This window comes from Pseudophryne corroboree, chromosome 2 (assembly GCF_028390025.1).
Source record: "Pseudophryne corroboree isolate aPseCor3 chromosome 2, aPseCor3.hap2, whole genome shotgun sequence".
In the NCBI taxonomy this organism is placed as follows: Eukaryota; Metazoa; Chordata; class Amphibia; order Anura; family Myobatrachidae; genus Pseudophryne; species Pseudophryne corroboree.
This window is the reverse complement of record NC_086445.1, coordinates 1,038,592,351-1,038,617,290: the sequence shown is the minus strand read 5'-3', so window position 1 is coordinate 1,038,617,290 and position 24,940 is coordinate 1,038,592,351. Positions and strand designations below refer to the sequence as shown.

General features: G+C 49.3%; 1 protein-coding gene across 3 annotated transcripts in view; it reads left to right on the top strand.

Annotated features, from left to right (window-relative positions):
* The window catches only part of ATP6V1A (ATPase H+ transporting V1 subunit A), a 54,095-nt gene extending 37,411 nt beyond the window's left edge, over positions 1–16,684 (top strand). For all 3 annotated transcript variants that reach the window (XM_063956798.1, XM_063956795.1, XM_063956797.1), the window contains 14 exons: positions 111–209; positions 2,786–2,914; positions 4,704–4,918; positions 5,159–5,296; positions 5,892–6,043; positions 6,283–6,445; positions 7,049–7,157; positions 7,255–7,377; positions 7,647–7,761; positions 9,970–10,033; positions 10,274–10,477; positions 10,633–10,727; positions 13,857–14,028; positions 14,869–16,684. In XM_063956798.1, the coding sequence (XP_063812868.1) occupies positions 128–209; positions 2,786–2,914; positions 4,704–4,918; positions 5,159–5,296; positions 5,892–6,043; positions 6,283–6,445; positions 7,049–7,157; positions 7,255–7,377; positions 7,647–7,761; positions 9,970–10,033; positions 10,274–10,477; positions 10,633–10,727; positions 13,857–14,028; positions 14,869–14,961 (1,854 nt within the window). In that variant the 5' untranslated portion in view covers positions 111–127 and the 3' untranslated portion in view covers positions 14,962–16,684. The remainder of the gene's footprint in view (positions 1–110; positions 210–2,785; positions 2,915–4,703; positions 4,919–5,158; positions 5,297–5,891; positions 6,044–6,282; positions 6,446–7,048; positions 7,158–7,254; positions 7,378–7,646; positions 7,762–9,969; positions 10,034–10,273; positions 10,478–10,632; positions 10,728–13,856; positions 14,029–14,868) is intronic.
* The last annotated feature ends 8,256 nt before the right edge of the window (positions 16,685–24,940 follow it).

Below are 24,940 nucleotides of genomic sequence, written 5' to 3'. Positions count from 1 at the left end.
GGCTGCATTACACATGTGCTGTGCGTGTGCTAGTAACTGCTAGGATAACAGAATATGGAAGTACTGTATGTCCTGGATCTGTAATGAAACTGGATCCACTTTTCTTTCAGCTATTTAAGGTTCAAACATGGATTTCTCCAAACTACCAAAGATCCGAGATGAAGAGCAGGAAAGCCGGTTCGGCTACGTCCACGGTGTTTCCGGACCTGGTGAGTGGAGATGCCGATTATGGAAGAGCTGTCAATGCATAGAGCTTATTATCGCTTATCGCTGTATTGCCATATAACCTGTATAGCATAAAGCTGGAATGCCATATAGCTTGTATAACACAGAGCCAGAATAACATATAGCTTGTATAGCACAGAGCCAGAATAACATATAGCTTGTATAGCACAGAGCCAGAATAACATATAGCTTGTATAACACAGAGCCGGAATAACATATAGCTTGTATAGCACAGAGCCAGAATAACATAAAGCTTGTATAGCACAGAGCCAGAATAACATATAGCTTGTGTAGCACAGAGCCAGAATAACATATAGCTTGTGTAGCACAGAGCAAGAATAACATATAGCTTGTATAGCACAGAGCCAGAATAACATATAGCTTGTATAGCACAGAGCCAGGATAACATATAGCTTGTATAGCACAGAGCCAGAATAACATATAGCTTGTATAGCACAGAGCCAGAATAACATATAGCTTGTATAGCACAGAGCCAGGATAACATATAGCTTGTATAACACAGAGCCAGAATAACATATAGCTTGTATAGCACAGAGCCAGAATAACATATAGCTTGTATAGCACAGAGCCAGAATAACATATAGCTTGTATAACACAGAGCCAGAATAACATATAGCTTGTATAACACAGAGCCAGAATAACATATAGCTTGTATAGCACAGAGCCAGAATAACATATAGCTTGTATAGCACAGAGCCAGAATAACATATAGCTTGTATAGCACAGAGCCAGAATAACATATAGCTTGTATAGCACAGAGCCAGAATAACATATAGCTTGTATAGCACAGAGCCAGAATAACATTTAGCTTGTATAGCACAGAGCCAGAATAACATATAGCTGGATCACCATATAGCTTGTATAACAGAGCCAGAATAACATATAGCTTGTATAGCACAGAGCCAGAATAACATATAGCTTGTGTAGCACAGAGCCAGAATAACATATAGCTTGTATAGCACAGAGCCAGAATAACATATAGCTTGTATAACACAGAGCCGGAATAACATATAGCTTGTATAGCACAGAGCCAGAATAACATATAGCTTGTGTAGCACAGAGCCAGAATAACATATAGCTTGTATAACACAGAGCCAGAATAACATATAGCTTGTATAGCACAGAGCCAGAATAACATATAGCTTGTGTAGCACAGAGCCAGAATAACATATAGCTTGTGTAGCACAGAGCCAGAATAACATATAGCTTGTGTAGCACAGAGCCAGAATAACATATAGCTTGTGTAGCACAGAGCCGGAATAACTGTATACGGTTAATATACTAGCTTTCAGGATCCGACGCCGGAATGTCGACCGCATCCCCATATTCCCACTCGGGTGGTGGCTCCACCAGAATAACATATATTTTGTATAGCACAGAGCCGGATTAATTATTTAATTATCCGGGTGTAATTATCCAGAGTTCATGGATCCTTCTCTGGTGACTGTATCGGGTATGTACAGCAGTTACAGTAATGTTTCTGTGTATATTACATGTTACACGTTATATTATTAGTGGGGGACATACCTTTGTTTTCATAGCGGCAGCTGATGTTTCTGACAGTAATAGACCGTATTAGCCAGGAACACTTGAGCTGGTTGCACATTCCATGTCTAATCTCTGTGGAGAACCCTTCTATCTCCATCCTCAGAGACTCCACCGGAGAGGAATTTTAATATTATGGTGAAGTTCCTGTCATTCGTCCTATTACTGTATTTCTGGGACGAGTTCGGGCATTCCAGACACAGTACCTACAGTATGTAGGTGGACAGCGAGAAGACAGAACCGCTGTGTCTTTAACAGCAGATACAAATCTGGCCCCATTCTCAGATGTCCTCTGTGTCCTGGATAAACCAGCGTATCCCCATATCCGGACACCCACACAGTACAGCTGGTACCTTACTGCTACGTCTGTAGCCCCTACTGACCATGGTCATGGTATTATTGTGCTGGATGAAGGCTGCAGAGTTTGCATTTTCCGTTTATTTGTTTTGAGGCAGCTTATTCCTGGGGCTCCGCAGCTTCTGGTGTAGAACACCCGGCCAAACATATTGTCCATTATAAAGTGTGCGCGGAAGGGCCAGTAAGTAGATGCAAGGTCTGTGCTTGTGGCTTGTTATTGGTCTGCACAGTCACACCCCCTGTATGTACGTGGCTAGCTGGAGTTATATTGCAGATAAGGAGGAACCTCAGGGGAAAGCTGTTCCCAGGACTCTGCCATGGGGAGGAGATACTGGGAGAACGTTTATCCTACAACTGGGATTGCTGTTTTCCTAAACAGATGTAATAAATCTATAGGTTCTAATTTGGAAATGTTGCACCTCTAACATTCACCTTTCATTAGACACCCTTCCAAGTCCTATGGCCACCCCCTGGCGCATATTCCGGTACCATAAGATACTTAGATTACATCTATTTACTAGATAGAAAGAAGGAGGTGTGCCTTAGGCTATAGGCGCTGTGTGTTATATTATCGGTACAGGACGGATAACCTGGGCTTCCTCCTCTCTCTGAACCCTCTCCCTGGTTTCTGTTACAGTGGTCACCGCGTCCAATATGGCGGGAGCTGCCATGTATGAGCTGGTGCGTGTGGGACACTGCGAGCTGGTGGGGGAGATCATCCGTCTCGAAGGGGACATGGCTACAATCCAAGTCTATGAAGAGACCTGTATCCTTTCGTGGAGGTGCCTCTCGGGGACGGATCCCACTGCTCTGCGTTTTCCTGTCGGCTGGTGTTATCACGTCCCTTTCTGATACATCCTCTCCTGACACAGAGTGACCAATTCTATTCGTTTGTCACGCTGTCTGATTCTGTCTACATTGTCCTCTGTTCTCTGTCATAGGTGTCCCTGTGATGTCACGTCATTATGTGCGGGGACCGTTGTTTAAGTTTTGAAGAACGACAGTAAAATAAGTTGTTCTGTTACATTTGTAGCATTGAGGCTAACAGAGTACCGTCACCCTCCCTGCGTCACATACAGCTTACACTACATCTTCATGGTGCTGTGTCCCATGGGATCTACACAATAAGAAGAGACAATACGTACGTGTGTGTGATCTACTGGCAGTGCTGTATTATAATCCTATTTGCTGTTTGTGCAAGCCACAGTTATAGCACACAAGCATTGCTGGGGATAAAACCCAAATAAAATGGTCTTACATCTGAGTGACGAATAACAAATAATTCTAGGTCTTTAAAAAAATCAGATGTAAAAATAGAAACTAAAATATAGTGAGAGTTTTCTTTGTACTACGGGGAATACAATGTGGCCCGCCCTCAGTCCGTGGTATGGAGCAAAGTCTTGTCTGATCTCTTTATCTGGGAGAACATCCGCACCCAGACAAGCTGGAGGACCGTCACAGTGACCTCTCCTGGATGAGTGTCACCATGATGCCTATGTGAGTGTGGAGGCCCTGAAGACTCTCTGTCCTGGATGAGTGTCACCATGATATCTATGTGGGAGTGGGTACTCTGAGGACTCTGTCCAGGATGTGTCACCATGATGACTATGTCTATGTGGGAGAGCGAGTGCTCTGAGGACTCTGTCCGTCTATATGAGTGTGGGGGTTTGGAGGACTCTATCTGGGATGAATGTCGACATGATGGCTATGTCTGTGTGAGTATGGGTACTTGGAGCACTCTGTCCTGGATGGGTGTTGCTATGATGACTATGTGAGTGTGGAGGCTTGGAGGACTCTCTGTCCTGGATGAGTATCACCATGATGATGGTCTATATGAGTGTGGGGGCTTGGAGGACTCTCTGTCCTGGATGAGTGTCACCATGATGACGGTCTATAGGAGTGTGGGTGCTTGGAGGACTCTGTCCTGGATGAGTGTCACCATGATGACGGTCTATAGGAGTGTGGGGGCTTGGAGGACTCTCTGTCCTGGATGAGTATCATCATGATGACGATGTCTATATGAGTGTGGAGGCTTGGAGGACTCTCTGTCCTGGATGAGTATCACCATGATGACGGTCTATATGAGTGTGGGGTCTTGGAGGACTCTGTCCTCGATGAGTATCACCATGATGATGGTCTATATGAGTGTGGGGGCTTGGAGGACTCTCTGTCCTGGATGAGTATCACCATGATGACGGTCTATATGAGTGTGGAGGCTTGGAGGACTCTCTGTCCTGGATGAGTATCACCATGATGACGGTCTATATGAGTGTGGGGTCTTGGAGGACTCTGTCCTCGATGAGTATCACCATGATGATGGTCTATATGAGTGTGGGGGCTTGGAGGACTCTCTGTCCTGGATGAGTATCACCATGATGACGGTCTATATGAGTGTGGGGGCTTGGAGGACTCTCTGTCCGGGATGAGTGTCACCATGATGAGTATGTCTGTGTGGAACCGGGAGCTCGGAGGACCCCGCCATGATGGCCATTACTATCAGATTTGAATTGGACACCGTTACGTAAAGTGACCTTTCCTCAGCTCCTCTCGCACAGCTGGCGTATCGGTTGGAGACCCTGTACTGCGCACCGGGAAGCCTCTCTCTGTGGAGCTGGGGCCGGGCATTATGGGGTCCATTTTTGATGGTATCCAGAGACCTCTGAAGGACATTAGTGATTCCTCACAGAGCATCTATATTCCCAGAGGTGTAAATGTGACGGCCCTCAACAGAGACATCAAGTGGGACTTCAGTCCATATAAGAGTCTCCGGGTACGTACGTCCCATGAATGGGAGCTGTTTCCTGTCCATTTACCTAGATGTTGCCTTTATTATTTATTTCTAACCGTTGTCTGCTGGGACCTGTACAGATATTACACTTCACCTGACCCGCATGGACTTCATTGTATCTGTAATTTCATTTCTAGTAGCGGGTACATTATCTTATATTGTGCCAGTAATAAACTGTGACTTCAGGAGGTTTCATTCCGCAGTTCTCCGTCTGTCCTGCAGGTCGGCAGTCACATCACCGGGGGAGACATCTATGGATCAGTATTTGAGAATTCCCTCATCAAACACAAGATCATGCTACCACCTCGCAGCCGTGGCACAGTCACCTACCTGGCACCGCCCGGGCACTACGACACATCGGTGAGATTTATTATCCATGTATGATAGTGATGTGATCCGGACGGTGTGCACTGGCTGCTCATGGATGTGTGCGTTACACTAAGCTGGCTTTGCCGGCTGTTTGCCTAATTCATGTTTGCACGCAAAGCAAAAAAAGCACATAATTGGGCAAAACCATGCTGCAGTGCGGCTGGGGCAGATGTAACATGTGCAGAGAGAGTTAGATTTGGGCGCGGTATGTTCAAACTGAAATCTAAATTGCAGTGTAAAAATAAAGCTCTCTAATATCTGTGGGCTACATGCAAAAGCAGCTAGTATTCACCCTGCACAGAAACCATATAACCTACCCAAATCTAAATCTCTCTGCACATGTTACATCCGCCTCAACTGCAGTGCAAAATAGTTTTTCACAGTTGCTTGCTTTTTTTTGCTTTACTTACAAACATGAATCTGGTCGTGCGGGACGGTGGGGTTCTGCGCGCGGGCCGCCCCTCTGCGCTGTAAATTTCCCGCTGCTTAGTGCCGACTGAGAAATCATTGGGCTGACCCATTTGTGTAAAGTAAAAAGGGCAAAAGATACATAGCCCATTGTCTTGTCCACTTTACCCTCCCTCAGGATGTGGTCCTGGAGTTAGAGTTTGAGGGAGTCAAGGAAAAGTTCACAATGGTCCAAGTGTGGCCGGTGAGAACCGTGCGGCCAGTGACGGAGAAGCTGCCGGCAAACCACCCACTACTGACCGGACAGAGAGTGCTGGATTCGCTCTTCCCGTAAGTATTGTGCTTGAGTTGCACGTTCCGGCACAGACTGATGATAGAATACTAGCAGAATCGGCATGTTGAGATTTCTTCCATAGCTTCATAGGTGCAGTTCATGTGTCTGTTTCTCAGGCAGTTACATAACCTCACCCCTATATGATGTAGCATTCCTTCCACTACGTTCTGCTAAATGTCTCTTCCCGGGACCTGCTCTGTCCTGTTCTCACTGGCTGTCCATTCTGTTTCTCCAGGTGTGTCCAAGGTGGGACCACCGCTATTCCAGGAGCTTTCGGTTGCGGTAAAACTGTGATCTCGCAGTCCTTGTCGAAGTACTCAAACAGTGATGTCATCATCTACGTGGGATGCGGAGAGAGAGGGAACGAGATGTCAGAAGTGTTGCGGGACTTCCCCGAGGTCGGAATTCCTGCTTATTGGATCTGTTCATGAAGTCAGGCCGCGCTAGGTGTATGCAGCGGGCGCCAGCTAATCAGGACTGTCCATTATTCTGGGGCACTAGTTGCGCTCTGGGGCACTAGCTGCGCTCTGGGGCACTAGCTGCGCTCTGGGGCACTAGTTGCGCTCTGGGGCACTAGTAGCGAGCGCTCTGCGGCACTAGTAACGTTCTCTGATCAACTACAAAACACAGACATGGAGATTTGTTGCAAGGGGTGGTGACTGGTTCAGGGTTCTGGAGAGGTTATTTTCTGGACGCCTTTGCATTGTCTGATACAATTGGTGTTTGGTGATAGGAGGGGGCTGAAGTAATACGAGTCAGGTGAAGAGGTTACAGAGTAACCCAGTGGGGTGTGGAGGTCTTAGCATAGAGGCGTTTGTTACCCCGGGATCCCTCTGTGCTGCGATCTCGGTGAATGCACAGCTGTCACACTTGGCACAATGCGATGTGTATAGAGCCAGGGATTTCTGCAGAGCTGAAACTCTAATTTCTTGTAACAAAATCCCTGTAAATCCTCCAGCAGAATTGCGCCGGGAATAACAGAGTTTGGGTTTGTGTTGTAGCTGACCATGGAGGTGGACGGGAAAACCGAGAGCATCATGAAGAGAACCTCTTTGGTGGCAAATACCTCCAACATGCCCGTGGCTGCCCGAGAGGCCTCCATCTACACAGGTAAGGGCGGGTAAGCGGTTCCTACGCTCGGCTCTTACCCCCGACTTTACGCTGATCTCTCAGGGTTACGCTGATCTGTGTATTCTCCTCCTCGCAGGAATCACACTCTCCGAGTATTTCAGAGACATGGGCTACCACGTCAGCATGATGGCCGACTCCACCTCTCGATGGGCTGAGGCTCTCAGAGAAATCTCTGGGCGTCTGGCCGAAATGCCCGCCGGTGAGTAACCCTGCTAGTGCCGCCCTGAGCTTCTGCGTTCTGTTACTGGTTCCATATCTCACTGGTTTAATATTAGAGGCTTGCTGTATTACACATACTATTAATTGCTGAACTATCCCCACAACTCCTAGTCTCCTAGTTCCTAACCAGACGTCTGCGGTCCCTGGCGGATAATTGCAGAGCCCATCACCAGCCGCCTCTTCTTGGCTACGGTTGTGGTGCCGCTGGTGTCAGACCAGCTGTGTGACCGTTCTTTCCTTTCTCTACAGACAGCGGTTACCCCGCCTACCTGGGAGCCAGACTGGCCTCTTTCTATGAGCGAGCCGGGCGAGTGAAGTGTCTGGGTAACCCAGAGAGAGAAGGCAGCGTCAGCATCGTCGGAGCGTGAGTGTTACTAGTACTGTCATCGCCGCTTGCTGCAGTCGGGGCTGGAGCAGCGTCTCGTACCCCCTGCTTGTGGCCTATATGTGAACTGTTATACCCGTGGTTTGTACATTGGGAAGGGGTTACACCTGTACACCCAGGGGTGACATAGAGAATGGAGCTGTTATGGCCTGTGTTCTGCCTACGTCTTGCTTCTAACTGCTCCCAGCCCTGCTCTTTGCCGAGTCCATCTCAGAGTTAAATGCAGGATTTTGGGTAATAAGTGCTACATCACACATGATGTATTTGAGGTCCTGCCAATGTCCGCTCAGCCTGCCAAGAGAAACTTCACTGTACTGGAGTAAGGGGGGCTTCAGCCGCCAATATCGGAGGTGTGAAATCCCACCCGCTCCTGCTGACACAGTGACTCCTATAGGGAAAGTAGAACATCCTCTTTGTGGGTGGGTTTTATCCAGGTGATTGGGGGATTGCGTGTATCTGTTTCTACAGAGTAGTATGAGGCTTTCTAAAGGAGAACCAGTCAAATCCTTTTCTATGTTCAATCAACCCAACCTACGTCTCCCCAACATCACAGGGTTTTCCCCTCATCTTCCCCAAGAAGCTGGCACTCCGTCCTTCCCCAGGACTAATACCCTGGTGGAATTTGAACGTGTAGCTTGTAGGAAAGCCGTACTGGTGCCCATGGTGCGTTCTCCCAAGCAGGGTACAAAACAATGGGGCTTCACCACCGTCTCGTTGTCGGGGAAGAGAGTCTTAAAAAAAACACCAATAAATAAGACAAATAAAGAGGCGAGTGGATGAAGGCGTTATGCTTCCTTTAGAAGAAGCTGAGAAAGTTAAAGTTCTAGACCGTAGCGCCGAGAGGGGTAGGGGGAGCGGGTACCAATTACCGGGGCTTATTGGAGGGGCCCGGGTCCTCACTCCCCTTCTTACCTGTCTCCCAGCCCAGCTGCTATGTGCTGGACTGCAGTGGGCCCAGGGAGGCTGCTGCCACTGAGGGGGGGGGGGGGGGGGGGGTTTGGTGGCTGAGGGGCTCACTGCACCCCTTGTGGCGCATAAGCACTACTTTTTCATGGTTTTTGCAAAAAGGAGGCTTGACCACACCTCCGTGATTAATCCACGGCCCCTACCGTACCGGGGCCCGAGCGTTATCTACAAATAAATTATGCTACATTCACTGCATTTGGAAATATGTTACTACACATGTGTCCACATATATCTAGCACGTTTATCGGCCCTTCCATGGTGTGACTCAGTAGCGCTGAGCGTCTTTTTGCAACTTTTCCCCTTGAAATGCGTCTTATTCGCAAAGCAATGCAAATGGGATGCACAAGCAGCTTATGCTGAATAAAAGGATATGCGGCATGTTTATATTCTGTGTGCAACCGCAGCTGTATCTGCATACGTAATGCTACGTTACAGTGTCAGTGACTGAATAGCATTTCGTATGCAGATGCAGACGCACACAGAATATAGGCATACCGCATATCATTTTCATCAATAGGTCCTACTTATTCGGCAAAATAAAGACGCCATACGCTAACGGAATTGCACGGGTCCTGTCAGCTCACTCATACCAAGCTTCTCCCGCTACATGGCGTACTGAGGTGAGATGTATGAGGTCATTACTATGATCCCTAGGTCAGAACACCTTCATCCGTTTTCAGAGAAGGGTTACTTAGCACCTTCATCCACTCGCCTCTTCAAACGTGCAATATATTGTACTAACCAGAATCTTTCAACCATCTAGAGACTGTCAGACAGAACTCTAGTAGCAGAAAAAGATCACAAAGAACCACTGATATTCCTGGTATTGTCTTACTATTAATTTAATTATGTAATTAGTAAAACCAAAATATTTAGCAAAATCAGGCTAAATGATTTCCTTTCCATGTATTGATGCGATAATTAGATGTTGTGTATTGTACTAATGCTATTATAATGTATTATGGTGCTGTGTACCCTTTCTAGTGCGTAATAAAGTACATACATAATTGTCCCTGTATATCCTCACCATTGGCCGGTGCACAGCAGAAGGGCGGCAGCAGCCAATGGGAAGCAGGCAGAGTGCAATGTGTATAGTCACAGCAGGATACGGTAGCGTGTCTGTGGCTATAGGTGAACCTGATCAGAATCCATGTCGCGCATCGTTCTGTGAATCGTACTTTGGGTCTCCCGCATGATTACAATCTGGTGTCTTCCCCTTAGGGTGTCGCCCCCTGGTGGAGATTTCTCTGATCCCGTCACATCTGCGACTCTGGGCATTGTTCAGGTAAAGTCGAGTTTATTCTGTAATTAATCTCTTATTTGTATAATGTCTCCTGATTGCGTCTCTGTGACTCGCCAGTCATTAAGGATGGAGCCACGAACGGCTTACTTCATACAGTGTGCGTATAGCACAGGTAGCAATGATACGTGGGGTGCACTGCAAGCCTTGGGGCGTAGAGGGCCCTGTGGCATAAATAAACCCAGCGGTGCCTGTGTGTGACGGCCTCGCCCTCTGTCTACGCAGGTGTTCTGGGGACTGGATAAGAAGTTGGCTCAGAGGAAGCACTTCCCCTCTGTGAACTGGCTGATCAGCTACAGTAAGTACACCAGGGCGCTGGACGAGTACTACGACAAGCACTTCCCCGAGTTCGTCCCTCTCAGGACCAAAGCGAAGGAGATCCTACAGGAAGAGGAGGATCTGGCGGAGATCGTGCAGCTGGTGGGAAAGGTAAGATCGCCCGCTGGATCTGTTCCACAGACCACTGGAGTAATTGTCATGTGTATGGCTAATGGTGTGTAGCGCATGTGACGCCACACAATGTGTAATCCTGATCACACACGCACTTCTCACATCCATAACTAAATGCTGCTGTTTTGCTGTAGGCTTCCCTGGCAGAGACGGATAAGATCACCCTGGAAGTGGCCAAACTGCTCAAGGATGATTTTCTGCAGCAGAATGGATACACCGCCTATGACAGGTGAGGATGGGGTACACAGTGCCTGTGACGGGCGAGAATGGGGTACACAGTGCCTGTGACGGGCGAGAATGGGGTACACAGTGCCTGTGACGGCCGAGAATGGGGTACACAGTGCCTGTGACGGCCGAGAATGGGGTACACAGTGCCTGTGACGGCCGAGAATGGGGTACACATCGCCTATGACAGGTGAGGATGTGGTACACAGCGCCAGTGATGGGCGAGAATGGGGTACACAGTGCCTGTGATGGGCGAGAATGGGGTACACACTGCCTATGACAAGTGAGGAATGGGGTACACAGCGCCAGTGACGAGCGAGAATGGGGTACACACTGCCTATGACAGGTGAGGATGGGGTACACAGTGCCTGTGACGGGCGAGAATGGGGTACACAGTGCCTGTGACGGGCGAGAATGGGGTACACATCGCCTGTGACAGGTGAGGATGGGGTACACAGCGCCAGTGACGGGCGAGAATGGGGTACACAGTGCCTGTGATGGGCGAGAATGGGGTACACACCGCCTGTGTCGGGTGAGGATGGGATACACACCGCCTGTGACGGGTGAGGATGGGGTACACACCGCCTGTGACGGGTGAGGATGGGGTACACACCGCCTGTGACGGGTGAGGATGGGGTACACAGCGCCAGTGACGGGGGCGAGAATGGGGTACACACCGCCTGTGACGGGCGAGAATGGGGTACACATTGCCTGTGATGGGCGAGAATGGGGTACACACCGCCTGTGTCGGGTGAGGATGGGATACACACCGCCTGTGACGGGTGAGGATGGGGTACACACCGCCTGTGACGGGTGAGGATGGGGTACACAGCGCCAGTGACGGGGGCGAGGATGGGGTACACAGCGCCAGTGACGGGCGAGGATGGGGTACACAGCGCCAGTGACGGGCGAGAGTGGGGTACACAGCACCAGTGACGGGCGAGAGTGGGGTACACAGCGCCAGTGACGGGTGAGGATGGGGTACACAGCGCCAGTGACGGGCGAGGATGGGGTACACAGCGCCAGTGACGTGCGAGAATGGGGGTACACACCGCCTATGACAGGTGAGGAATGGGTACACAGCACCAGTGACGGGCGAGAATGGGGTACACAGCACCAGTGACGGGCGAGAGTGGGGTACACACCGCCTGTGACGGGTGAGGATGGGGTACACACCGCCTGTGACGGGTGAGGATGGGGTACACACCGCCTGTGACGGGTGAGGATGGAGTACACACCGCCTGTGACGGGTGAGGATGGGGTACACAGCGCCAGTGACGGGCGAGGATGGGGTACACACCGCCTATGACAGGTGAGGAATGGGTACACAGCACCAGTGACGGGCGAGAATGGGGTACACAGCGCCTATGACAGGTGAGGAATGGGTACACAGCGCCTGTGACGGGTGAGGATGGGGTACACACCGCCTGTGACGGGTGAGGATGGGGTACACACCGCCTTTGACGGGTGAGGATGGGGTACACAGCGCCTGTGACGGGTGGGGATGGGGTACACAGCGCCTGTGACGGGCGAGAGTGGGGTACACAGCGCCTGTGACGGGCGAGAGTGGGGTACACAGCGCCTGTGACGGGCGAGAGTGGGGTACACAGCGCCTGTGACGGGCGATAGTGGGGTACACAGCGTCTGTGACGGGCGAGGATGGGGTACACAGCGCCTGTGACGGGTGAGATGTCTCCCTGCCATCCGCTGTCAGATCTCTAGGATGTTAGACCTGGGTTCTACTAGTGATCACTGGCATAGGACTGTGGAGCAGTAGGGATTGCTACCAAGGCGCAGCAGATCAGTAGGGATTGCTACCAAGGCGCTGCGGATCAGTAGGGATCACTGGCATAGGACTGCGGATCAGTGGGGATTGCTACCAAGGCGCTGCGGATCAGTAGGGATCACTGGCATAGGACTGCGGATCAGTAAGGATTGCTACCAAGGCGCTGCAGATCAGTAGGGATCACTGGCATAGGACTGCGGATCAGTAAGGATTGCTTCCAAGGCGCTGCAGATCAGTAGGGATCACTGGCATAGGACTGCGGATCAGTAAGGATTGCTACCAAGGCGCAGCAGATCAGTAGGGATCACTGGCATAGGACTGCGGATCAGTAAGGATTGCTACCAAGGCGCTGCAGATCAGTAGGGATCACTGGCATAGGACTGCGGATCAGTAAGGATTGCTTCCAAGGCGCTGCAGATCAGTAGGGATCACTGGCATAGGACTGCGGATCAGTAAGGATTGCTACCAAGGCGCTGCAGATCAGTAGGGATCACTGGCATAGGACTGCGGATCAGTAAGGATTGCTACCAAGGCGCTGCAGATCAGTAGGGATCACTGGCATAGGACTGCGGATCAGTGGGGATTGCTACCAAGGCGCTGCAGATCAGTAGGGATCACTGGCATAGGACTGCGGATCAGTAAGGATTGCTACCAAGGCGCTGCAGATCAGTAGGGATCACTGGCATAGGACTGCGGATCAGTAAGGATTGCTTCCAAGGCGCTGCAGATCAGTAGGGATCACTGGCATAGGACTGCGGATCAGTGGGGATTGCTACCAAGGCGCAGCAGATCAGTAGGGATCACTGGCATAGGACTGCGGATCAGTGGGGATTGCTACCAAGGCGCTGCAGATCAGTAGGGATCACTGGCATAGGACTGCGGATCAGTGGGGATTGCTACCAAGGCGCTGCGGATCAGTAGGGATCACTGGCATAGGACTGCGGATCAGTGGGGATTGCTACCAAGGCGCTGCAGATCAGTAGGGATCACTGGCATAGGACTGCGGATCAGTGGGGATTGCTACCAAGGCGCTGCAGATCAGTAGGGATCACTGGCATAGGACTGCGGATCAGGGATTACTACAAAATTATAACCTTCAAACTTAATTGAAAATTCCACATTGGATTATAGAACGCATGATAGGTGCAGCCCCCCAATACCGGGATGTAATGCCTCCGGGATCAGTGCTGCTGGCAGGCCTTGGTGTGAGCTGTTCCTGATCATACACCCTGTGCTGCCGGGCATCATGAATCCCCCCCCACTGAGGCGCTGGACGCAGCTACTGTAAGACATGATTGTGATTCCTAGACTCCGCCAGGCCTGCTGACCTCTGCTCTCTGCTGCCAGGTTCTGTCCTTTCTACAAGACGGTGGGCATGCTGTACAACATGATCGCCTTCTATGACATGGCTCGCCGCGCTGTAGAGACCACCGCCCAGAGCGACAACAAGATCACATGGTCTATAATCAGGGAGCACATGGGGGAGATCCTGTACAGGCTGACTTCCATGAAATTCAAGGTTAGTGGTTGTCATTACTTCCTCTTGGGTTCATTTCCCACCAAAACCAGTGTGGAGTTTGTATGTTCTTCCCGTGTTCTTGTGGATTCCCTCCGGCTGCTCCTGTTTGATCCCACAATCCAAAAACATCCTGTTCGGTTATTCTAAGATAAATTGAACCCTAGTGTGAGGGATGTGAATGACTAAATACTGCAGAGTGCTGTAAATTGTGCACTGTTGAATGGCTGATAAAGAAAAGGTTTTGGAATGGCCGAGTCCAGGCCGGATCCCTGTAGAGATGGTGGGGTGTAAACCTCGCCCCTGAAACATCAATGGACTGTTGGAAGGAGCAGTTATTAGGCGTCCTTACTATTCCTCACCTGGATTATTTCCGTTGATTAAATAATGAATAAGAATAATCGGTTATGTAGGAATGTCCTGAGACTGACATGCTCAGTGGGATCAGGGCACTCCCCCCATCCCAGCGGCTCACACTGGTGGGTTACTCGGGGTAAATAACAGCAAGGCTGCGGCGGACCCGGGTCTGACTTATGATGTCTCCAAAACGTACTAGTTAGCCCTCTGTGATGAGGTTTCAGGGCTTGGTGATTACAATTGCAGATAGCGAGTGGTACATCTGGTCTCCGCATACCTTCTGGGTTATGATCTTGGGCCTCGCTTAGTAAGTGAGTCCTGGGTGAGTGCCCAAGGTTGTCCTCGGCCCTATGGTTTCTTTGGTGTCCACTGTTGCCCCATGTGTACAGCACAGCCGGGCCTCACGCTGGGTGATATTTCCAGATTTGTACTTGCTACTTCCCCTGTGTAAGCCTCACACCTGAAGCTGCTCTGTTGATTTTCTAGGATCCGGTGAAAGAAGGGGAAGCCAAGATTAAGGCCGATTACACCCAGTTGTTGGAAGACATGCAGAACTCCTTCCGTAGCCTAGAGGACTAGGAGCCATCTCCACCACCACCACATCTCCAGCAGCTCATCATCTCGGACCTCCAGCTCCATCACGATGGGGGGCTCCTGTACTTCTACTATACAAATCTGTTCACCCCTTCCATGTTTAGTAGGTCCCGGCGACCGTCCCAGTGTTTTGGCCACCTGTGTGTAGATATTATCCCATTGGTGTGGTGAATGTAGTCCGGGAAAGTCTGATCTATGGGAGAAAGATGTTGCTGCCTGTTACCCCTGCATTAATGCTCTGACGGCTACAGGCCAGGTTCCCAGTGCAGTCCTGAGATTAGTTGTCTAGCCCTTTCCCTAGATTGCTCGCTTATAATTACCGACCTTGAAGGTTCCTGATTGATCTAGAACATCTCATGTATGAGAGCTGCCTCGCACATTCCAACGTTGTCTAGTGTCCTGTCTGTGTAATTCTGCCTGTATCATCCGAGGTAAGCCACCTGCAGCTCTCCATATGAATCGGCGTGCTGGGACTTGTAGTTCACACGTTGGGGAGCCACAGATTGCCTACCTCTGCTATCTAGTTATGTCCCTGTGATTTCAGTAATCTGAGCCAGACTGCACAACCTAGGAGCTTACTATTACCGCTTACGTCCTACTGTGTGCACCACGTAACCTTCTCTGAAGTTATTGTATAGTTATAGACAGGACGCTGGTGTTATGTTCTACCTACAACCGCTTCACTGTAACCTGCCACCCTGACAATCTTTCCTTTTTCCCGGACGGTATTGCAGGATTTCTTATTCCTTATGAGATATTACTTGAAAACTCCGCATAGAGATGTGCAGCGTCACTGTGACGCATTGCGTTCTGTAACGGTTTGTGGCGCTAGTGATTAGCTGCTGTCCGTCAGCTTTGGCACTGGAGATGTGTTGCAGTCTGCACTCTCAATGAAGACCTAATTAACATTCACTTAGGGCTTTATTAGACAGGTTAAAGTTCCAGTCACACACAATGGACAGACCCATGTCCGTCATTCACCGTCGTATCCAGCACTCCAGGCTGATGGGTAATTACTAGATGAATAATTTGGTACCTGTGTGTCATAATTGTAGCAGCCCCAGTCCGTTACACTCAGCGACGCACAGTTACTGAGCAAACCCAAGAGTCTGCATTTTGATTTGAGAGATAGTCACTATTTAGAGAAGAGCAGCTGATATATAAGGGTGGCGGCTATTGATCAGGGGTTTATATTGTCTGTAGGCGCCGAGAACGAGCGTTTGGCACAGTGATTACAAGGAGCTAGGCAGATTTGTCCAGGGTCTCTTCCCCCACCTCCCCCGAGCGTCATCACTTAAATGATGATGAATTCACTGTATAAACCCATTTCCCTGCGTTTGCCCATTTGTAGTCTGTCATCATTTCTCTTCGTCTTGTAAAATCCACAATCCTAAAGCGAGATGTTTCTAAAAACCCTGCAGGGGTTTCCGCGAACTACATTCAGATGTGTAAAGAAGACAACCTTGTGTATTTATTGTACTGCCCCCGGCCTCCCTGCAGGGGGCGCCGGTATAAGCAGCTTCTGGTTCTTTTCTCTCTGTTTTGGTGTTTTTTATTGTAAGTGTTGCGCCTCTGTTCACTGTATCATTGGTTTTTTTTCTCAAGCTGTAAAAGTTATAAAAGAGATATAAGAAAGGAAAAGCACTCTGATTTTAAGACTTGAAATTTGTGTTCTTAAAATGGAGAATAAAATATGAATTTAAATGTATGATGTTCTTCTGATGCATCTATGTATCCAAGTAAGAGCGCATCTGTCACCTGTGTGATGTTATATATATATTATACTGCCCGTTTATGGTCAAGCAGCTACATTATGTTAGTATCTCTGGGCCTTATTAAGGTTTGTTAGCAAACCTAAAAAGCACTCTAATGGGCAAAACCATGTGCACTGCAGGTGGGGCAGATGTAACGTGCAGAGAGTTACATTTGGGTGGGGTGCGTCTGGCGACGATAAATGGCAAAGCTGCAGGTTCCCAGTAATGTCACTTTCCTCTGTGCTGCGAGTCTCCGATCTCCTGTCTGTCTCTCTCCAATCTTACATGGCACATCGGGCACTTCATCAAGCATATTGCCGGCTGAGATGGGAAGTCCTATTTATCTAGCAAAATTAATAAACACTTTTTGTTTTGTTTTTTTCTCCTCAAAATTAGAAGTCTTTCACAGGAAGAGGAAGGGAAAAAGAGTGGTATCCTCATACAAAGTTTCTAATAACTTTTTGGTCCTTTAGAAAATTGTTTACATTTAAGAATAGAAAATTAAAATAGTGGTGATAATTAAAAATTAAAATAAAAAAATTGAATTAAAAGAAAAGAAAAAAAACAAGACTTTGTATTGCAGTGGCTGCAGTTGTGTATTTCTATTGTGTATCTCATTATCGGGATATTTCACAGAGGGCCATTTAGTTCTAGCTCAATGTTTATTCCTTTGTAGTCTTAGGGGATTTAGGATGTAGATCCATTTAGCCTCACATTTATTAATGTTTATAACTAAATCTCTGCCTCTCAATTTGGGTGGACACTTTAGGTATGCGGCTACCTGTAAACATAAGTCCACTGGGGTCGCTAATGCGGCATTCAGAAAAGTTTTGCCAAAATGTTGGGTTGACTTCTCTGCATCCCCACTGGGTCATGTGGGAAAGCAGAGGTTTTTTTTTCTGGCTGCTGCTGAAGAAACTGAATGAGGAGATGTTGTGCCGTGTGTCACTTGAGCTGCCAACTTGCTCACCAGGAGCTCCTTGCATCTCTTAAGATCTGTGTCAGTTTGAAAGAAAGACACATCTTAAACCTAGGATTTAGCAAGGTTACTAAAATGTAGTGAACAGATTTCAAGATATTGGCAACCCCTAGATCCTGTCGAAGTGAATAAAGGACTTGAACTACGAGTCCGGCATACTTTGCGGATTTGCTTTGTTTAATCTCCTCCTTCAATTTCTCCAGCTGATTTTCCAAAAGCCTAATTAGGGGAATAGCCTTACTCAAGCTAGTAGTGTCAGCACTCACTTCGCAGGTGGCTTCTTTAAAGGGTTTCATCACCTTGCACAAGAAAGAAAGTCTTCTCCACTGTGCTGGGCTAGGGAACATTCCCCTTCCTCTCCCAATGTCATGGCTTGTATAGCTATGGATGGCTTTTTACTGTTCATTTGCTGAAGCATATAAAGGGTGGAGTTCCACCTTGTTACCACCTCCTGCTTCTGTTGATGGCAGGGCAAATTAAACTGTTCTTGTAGGTGCTGCAATCTCCTGCATGCTTTTGCTGAATGCCAATAATGTCCTGAAATTCGGGCCACAGAAAGTATCTCCTGCATGCCCCGGTTATTTTTTTAAAAAGCCCTGTACCACTAAGATGATCGTGTGAGCAAAACAGGGGATGTTTGAATTCACCCAGCTGTGATGCTATCGCAATATTTGTGATGTTATTTTGTAGGCCAGTTATTTTTTTTTCTTCAACGTCCTGGAACGGCATTTCGGCTAAAATGGAACAGAGATTAAATTTGGTACCGGAGACATAGAACCTCAATCAACGGTGTAAAACTCGCTGTATTAATGGTGGATATTGGACACAGATCTAATACTAGTATAGCTGTGGTGGCGTCAGTGCTCTGCTGTGCGACTCGGTGAGAGATGTCATACTTGCTTCCCCTTGTAAAGGATTGTTTCACAGTCGATAGATTTTTTTACAATACTGCTAGTAGTCTTCTTGGTCCCCTTCTGGGATGAAGATCCAACGGGTGTAGTATGGTGTGCCGGCGGTCGGGCTCCCGGCGACCAGCATACCGGCGCCGGGAGCCCAACCACCGACATACCGACAGTGTGGTGAGCGCAAATGAGCCCCTTGCGGGCTCGCCACGCTGCGGCGCGGTGGCACGCCACGCTATTTTATTCTCCCTCCAGGGGGGTCGTGGACCCCCACGAGGGAGAATAAGTGTCGGTATGCCGGCTGTCGGGATTCCGGCGCCGGTATACTGTGCGCCGGGATCCCGACAGCCGGCATACTGAAGACCACCCAGATCCAACCCCAGCAGCAGCAGGGCTAGCGCTCAAGGATTCTTCTGAGGAATCCTGGAATGCGGAGGGGTCACCTAGACTTAACAAATTGGGTGCAGGACCTCTGATTATTACTGAGGATATTGAGGATGAAGGTGTTGGCGGTGGAGATTCCAGGTGCTGGGATCTAGTTGACAGAAAGGAACTAGCTGATGCTGGACTGCTTGTTAATTTTTTAGCACAGTTTTTGATGAGCTCACTGCAAATGACTTAACAGGGTGGAGGTTGCTAGATGCTTAACGTGCGTACCTCTACCTACTGTGGTTTCTCTGACGTCCTAAGTGGATGCTGGGGACTCCGTCAGGACCATGGGGAATAGCGGCTCCGCAGGAGACAGGGCACAAAAGTAAAAGCTTTAGGATCAGGTGGTGTGCACTGGCTCCTCCCCCTATGACCCTCCTCCAAGCCTCAGTTAGGTTTTTGTGCCCGGCCGAGAAGGGTGCAATCTAGGTGGCTCTCCTAAAGAGCTGCTTAGAGTAAAAGTTTTGTTAGGTTTTTTATTTTCAGTGAGTCCTGCTGGCAACAGGCTCACTGCAACGAGGGACTTAGGGGAGAAGAAGTGAACTCACCTGCGTGCAGGATGGATTGGCTTCTTAGGCTACTGGACACTAGCTCCAGAGGGACGATCACAGGTACAGCCTGGATGGGTCACCGGAGCAGCGCCGCCGACCCCCTTGCAGATGCTGAAGAGAGAAGAGGTCCAGAAATCGGCGGCTGAAGACTTCTCAGTCTTCATGAGGTAGCGCACAGCACTGCAGCTGTGCGCCATTGCTCTCAGCACACTTCACACCAACGGTCACTGAGGGTGCAGGGCGCTTGGGGGGGCGCCCTGGGCAGCAATGAAAGTACCTATGCTGGCTAAAAATACATCACATATAGCCCCTGGGGCTATATGGATGTATTTAACCCCTGCCAGGTTGTCAGAAAAACGGGAGAAGAAGCCCGCCGAAAAGGGGGCGGGGCCTATTCTCCTCAGCACACAGCGCCATTTTCCTACACAGCTCCGCTGCTAGGAAGGCTCCCAGGCTCTCCCCTGCACTGCACTACAGAAACAGGGTTAAAACAGAGAGGGGGGGCACTTATTTGGCGATATTATTATATATTAAGATGCTATAAGGGAAAACACTTATATAAGGTTGTCCCTGTATAATATAGCGTTTTGGTGTGTGCTGGCAAACTCTCCCTCTGTCTCCCCAAAGGGCTAGTGGGGTCCTGTCCTCTATCAGAGCATTCCCTGTGTGTGTGCTGTGTGTCGGTACGTGTGTGTCGACATGTATGAGGACGATGTTGGTGAGGAGGCGGAGCAATTGCCTGTAATGGTGATGTCACTCTCTAGGGAGTCGACACCGGAATGGATGGCTTATTTAGGGAATTACGTGATAATGTCAACACACTGCAAGGTCGGTTGACGACATGAGACGGCCGGCAAACCAATTAGTACCTGTCCAGGCGTCTCAAACACCGTCAGGGGCTTTAAAACGCCCATTTACCTCAGTCGGTCGACACGGACACTGACTCCAGTGTCGACGGTGAAGAAACAAACGTATTTTCCATTTGGGCCACACGTTACATGTTAAGGGCAATGAAGGAGGTGTTACATATTTCTGATACTACAAGTACCACAAAAGAGGGTATTATGTGGGGTGTGAAAAAACTACCTGTAGTTTTTCCTGAATCAGATAAATTAAATGAAGTGTGTGATGATGCGTGGGTTTCCCCCGATAGAAAATTATTGGCGTTATACCCTTTCCCGCCAGAAGTTAGGGCGCGTTGGGAAACACCCCTTAGGGTGGATAAGGCGCTCACACGCTTATCAAAACAAGTGGCGTTACCGTCTCCAGATACGGCCGCCCTCAAGGAGCCAGCTGATAGGAGGCTGGAAAATATCCTAAAAAGTATATACACACATACTGGTGTTATACTGCGACCAGCGATCGCCTCAGCCTGGATGTGCAGCGCTGGGGTGGCTTGGTCGGATTCCCTGACTGAAAATATTGATACCCTTGACAGGGACAGTATTTTATTGACTATAGAGCATTTAAAGGATGCATTTCTATATATGCGAGATGCACAGAGGGATATTTGCACTCTGGCATCAAGAGTAAGTGCGATGTCCATATCTGCCAGAAGATGTTTATGGACACGACAGTGGTCAGGTGATGCAGATTCCAAACGGCACATGGAAGTATTGCCGTATAAAGGGGAGGAGTTATTTGGGGTCGGTCCATCGGACCTGGTGGCCACGGCAACAGCTGGAAAATCCACCTTTTTTTACCCCAAGTCACATCTCAGCAGAAAAAGACACCGTCTTTTCAGCCTCAGTCCTTTCGTCCCCATAAGGGCAAGCAGGCAAAAGGCCAGTCATATCTGCCCAGGGATAGAGGAAAGGGAAGAAGACTGCAGCAGGCAGCCCATTCCCAGGAACAGAAGCCCTCCACCGCTTTTGCCAAGTCCTCAGCATGACGCTGGGGCCGTACAAGCGGACTCAGGTGCGGTGGGGGGTCGTCTCAAGAGTTTCAGCGCGCAGTGGGCTCACTCGCAAGTGGACCCCTGGATCCTACAAGTAGTATCCCAGGGGTATAGATTGGAAATTCGAGACGTCTCCCCCTCGCAGGTTCCTGAAGTCTGCTTTACCAACGTCTCCCTCCGACAGGGAGGCAGTATTGGAAACAATTCACAAGCTGTATTCCCAGCAGGTGATAATCAAAGTACCCCTCCTACAACAAGGAAAGGGGTATTATTCCACACTATATTGTGGTACTGAAGCCAGACGGCTCGGTGAGACCTATTCTAAATCTGAAATATTTGAACATTTACATACAAAGGTTCAAATCAAGATGGAGTCACTCGGAGCAGTGATAGCGAACCAGGAAGAAGGGGACTATATGGTGTCCCTGGACATCAAGGATGCTTACCTCCATGTCCCAATTTGCCCTTCTCACCAAGGGTACCTCAGGTTCGTGGTACAAAACTGTCACTATCAGTTTCAGACGCTGCCGTTTGGATTGTCCACGGCACCCCGGGTCTTTACCAAGGTAATGGCCGAAATGATGATTCTTCTTCAAAGAATTAATTATCCCTTACTTGGACGATCTCCTGATAAGGGCAAGGTCCAGAGAACAGTTGGAGGTCGGAGTAGCACTATCTCAAGTAGTTCTACGACAGCACGGGTGGATTCCAAAATCGCAGCTGTCTCCGACGACACGTCTGCTGTTCCTAGGGATGATTCTGGACACAGTCCAGAAAAAGGTGTTTCTCCCGGAGGAGAAAGCCAGGGAGTTATCCGAGCTAGTCAGGAACCTCCTAAAACCAGGAAAAGTGTCAGTGCATCATTGCACAAGGGTCCTGGGAAAAATGGTGGCTTCTTACGAAGCGATTCCATTCGGCAGATTTCACGCAAGAACTTTTCAGTGGGATCTGCTGGAAAAATGGTCCGGATCGCATCTTCAGATGCATCAGCGGATAACCCTGTCTCCAAGGACAAGGGTGTCTCTTCTGTGGTGGCTGCAGAGTGCTCATCTACTAAAGGGCCACAGATTCGGCATTCAGGACTGGGTCCGGGTGACCACGGATGCCAGCCTGAAAGGCTGGGGAGCAGTCACACAAGGAAAAAAATTTCCAGGGAGTGTGATCAAGTCTGGAGACTTCTCTCCACATAAATATACTGGAGCTAAGAGCAATTTACAATGCTCTAAGCTTAGCAAGACCTCTGCTTCAAGGTCAGCCGGTATTGATCCAGTGGGACAACATCACGGCAGTCGCCCACGTAAACAGACAGGGCGGCACAAGAAGCAGGAGGGCAATGGCAGAAACTGCAAGGATTCTTCGCTGGGCGAAAAATCATGTGATAGCACTGTCAGCAGTGTTCATTCCGGGAGTGGACAACTGGGAAGCAGACTTCCTCAGCACGACCTCCACCCGGGAGAGTGGGGACTTCATCGGGAAGTCTTCCACATGATTGTGAACCGTTGGGAAAGACCAAAGGTGGACATGATGGCGTCCCGCCTGAACAAAAAACTGGACAGGTATTGCGCCAGGTCAAGAGACCCTCAGGCAATAGCTGTGGACGTTCTGGTAACACCGTGGGTGTACCAGTCGGTGTATGTGTTCCCTCCTCTGCTTCTCATACCTAAGGTACTGAGAATTATAAGACGTAGAGGAGTAAGAACTATACTCGTGGCTCCGGATTGGCCAAGAAGGACTTGGTACCCGGAACTTCAAGAGATGCTCACAGAGCACTCATGGCCTCTGCCGCTAAGAAGGGACTTGCTTCAGCAAGTACCATGTCTGTTCCAAGACTTACCGCGGCTGCGTTTGACGGCATGGCGGTTGAACGCCGGATCCTAAGGGAAAAAGGCATTCCGGAAGAGGTCATTCCTACCCTGGTCAAAGCCAGGAAGGAGGTGACCGCACAACATTATCACCACATGTGGCGAAAATATGTTGCGTGGTGTGAGGCCAGGAAGGCCCCATGAAGAAATTTCAACTCGGTCGATTCCTGCATTTCCTGCAAACAGGAGTGTCTATGGGCCTCAAATTGGGGTCCATTAAGGTTCAAATTTCGGCCCTGTCGATTTTCTTCCAGAAAGAATTGGCTTCAGTTCCTGAAGTCCAGAAGTTTGTCAAGGGAGTACTGCATATACAACCCCCTTTTGTGCCTCCAGTGGCACTGTGGGATCTCAACGTAGTTCTGGGATTCCTCAAATCACATTGGTTTAAACCGCTCAAATCTGTGGATTTGAAATATCTCGCATGGAAAGTGACCATGATGTTGGCCCTGGCCTCGGCCAGGCGAGTGTCAGAATTGGCGGCTTTGTCTCACAAAAGCCCATATCTGATTGTCCATTCGGACAGGGCAGAGCTGCGGACTCGTCCCCAGTTTCTCCCTAAGGTGGTGTCAGCGTTTCACCTGAACCAGCTTATTGTGGTACCTGCGGCTACTAGGGACTTGGAGGACTCCAAGTTGCTAGATGTTGTCAGGGCCCTGAAAATATAGGTTTCCAGGACGGCTGGAGTCAGGAAAACTGACTTGCTGTTATCCTGTATGCACCCAACAAACTGGGTGCTCTTGCTTCTAAGCAGACGATTGCTAGTTGGATGTGTAGTACAATTCAGCTTGCACATTCTGTGGCAGGCCTGCCACAGCCAAAATATGTAAATGCCCATTCCACAAGGAAGGTGGGCTCATCTTGGGCGGCTGCCCGAGGGGTCTCTGCTTTACAACTTTGCCGAGCTGCTACTTGGTCAGGGGCACACCCTGGCTGAGGAGGACCTGGAGTTCTCTCACTCGGTGCTGCAGAGTCATCCGCACTCTCCCGCCCGTTTGGGAGCTTTGGTATAATCCCCATGGTCCTGACGGAGTCCCCAGCATCCACTTAGGACGTCAGAGAAAATAAGAATTTACTTACCGATAATTCTATTTCTCGTAGTCCGTAGTGGATGCTGGGCGCCCATCCCAAGTGCGGATTGTCTGCAATACTTGTACATAGTTATTGTTACAAAAATCGGGTTATTATTGTTGTGAGCCATCTTTTCAGAGGCTCCGCTGTTATCATGCTGTTAACTGGGTTCAGATCACAGGTTGTACAGTGTGATTGGTGTGGCTGGTATGAGTCTTACCCGGGATTCAAAATCCTTCCTTATTGTGTACGCTCGTCCGGGCACAGTATCCTAACTGAGGCTTGGAGGATGGTCATAGGGGGAGGAGCCAGTGCACACCACCTGATCCTAAAGCTTTTACTTTTGTGTCCTGTCTCCTGCGGAGCCGCTATTCCCCATGGTCCTGACGGAGTCCCCAGCATCCACTACGGACTACGAGAAATAGAATTATCGGTAAGTAAATTCTTATTTTTACAAAGGGGCCCTGGGGTACAGTATGCCCTGCAGCCCCCCCTTAACCTGGCTATGGGCGGCTGCAACTC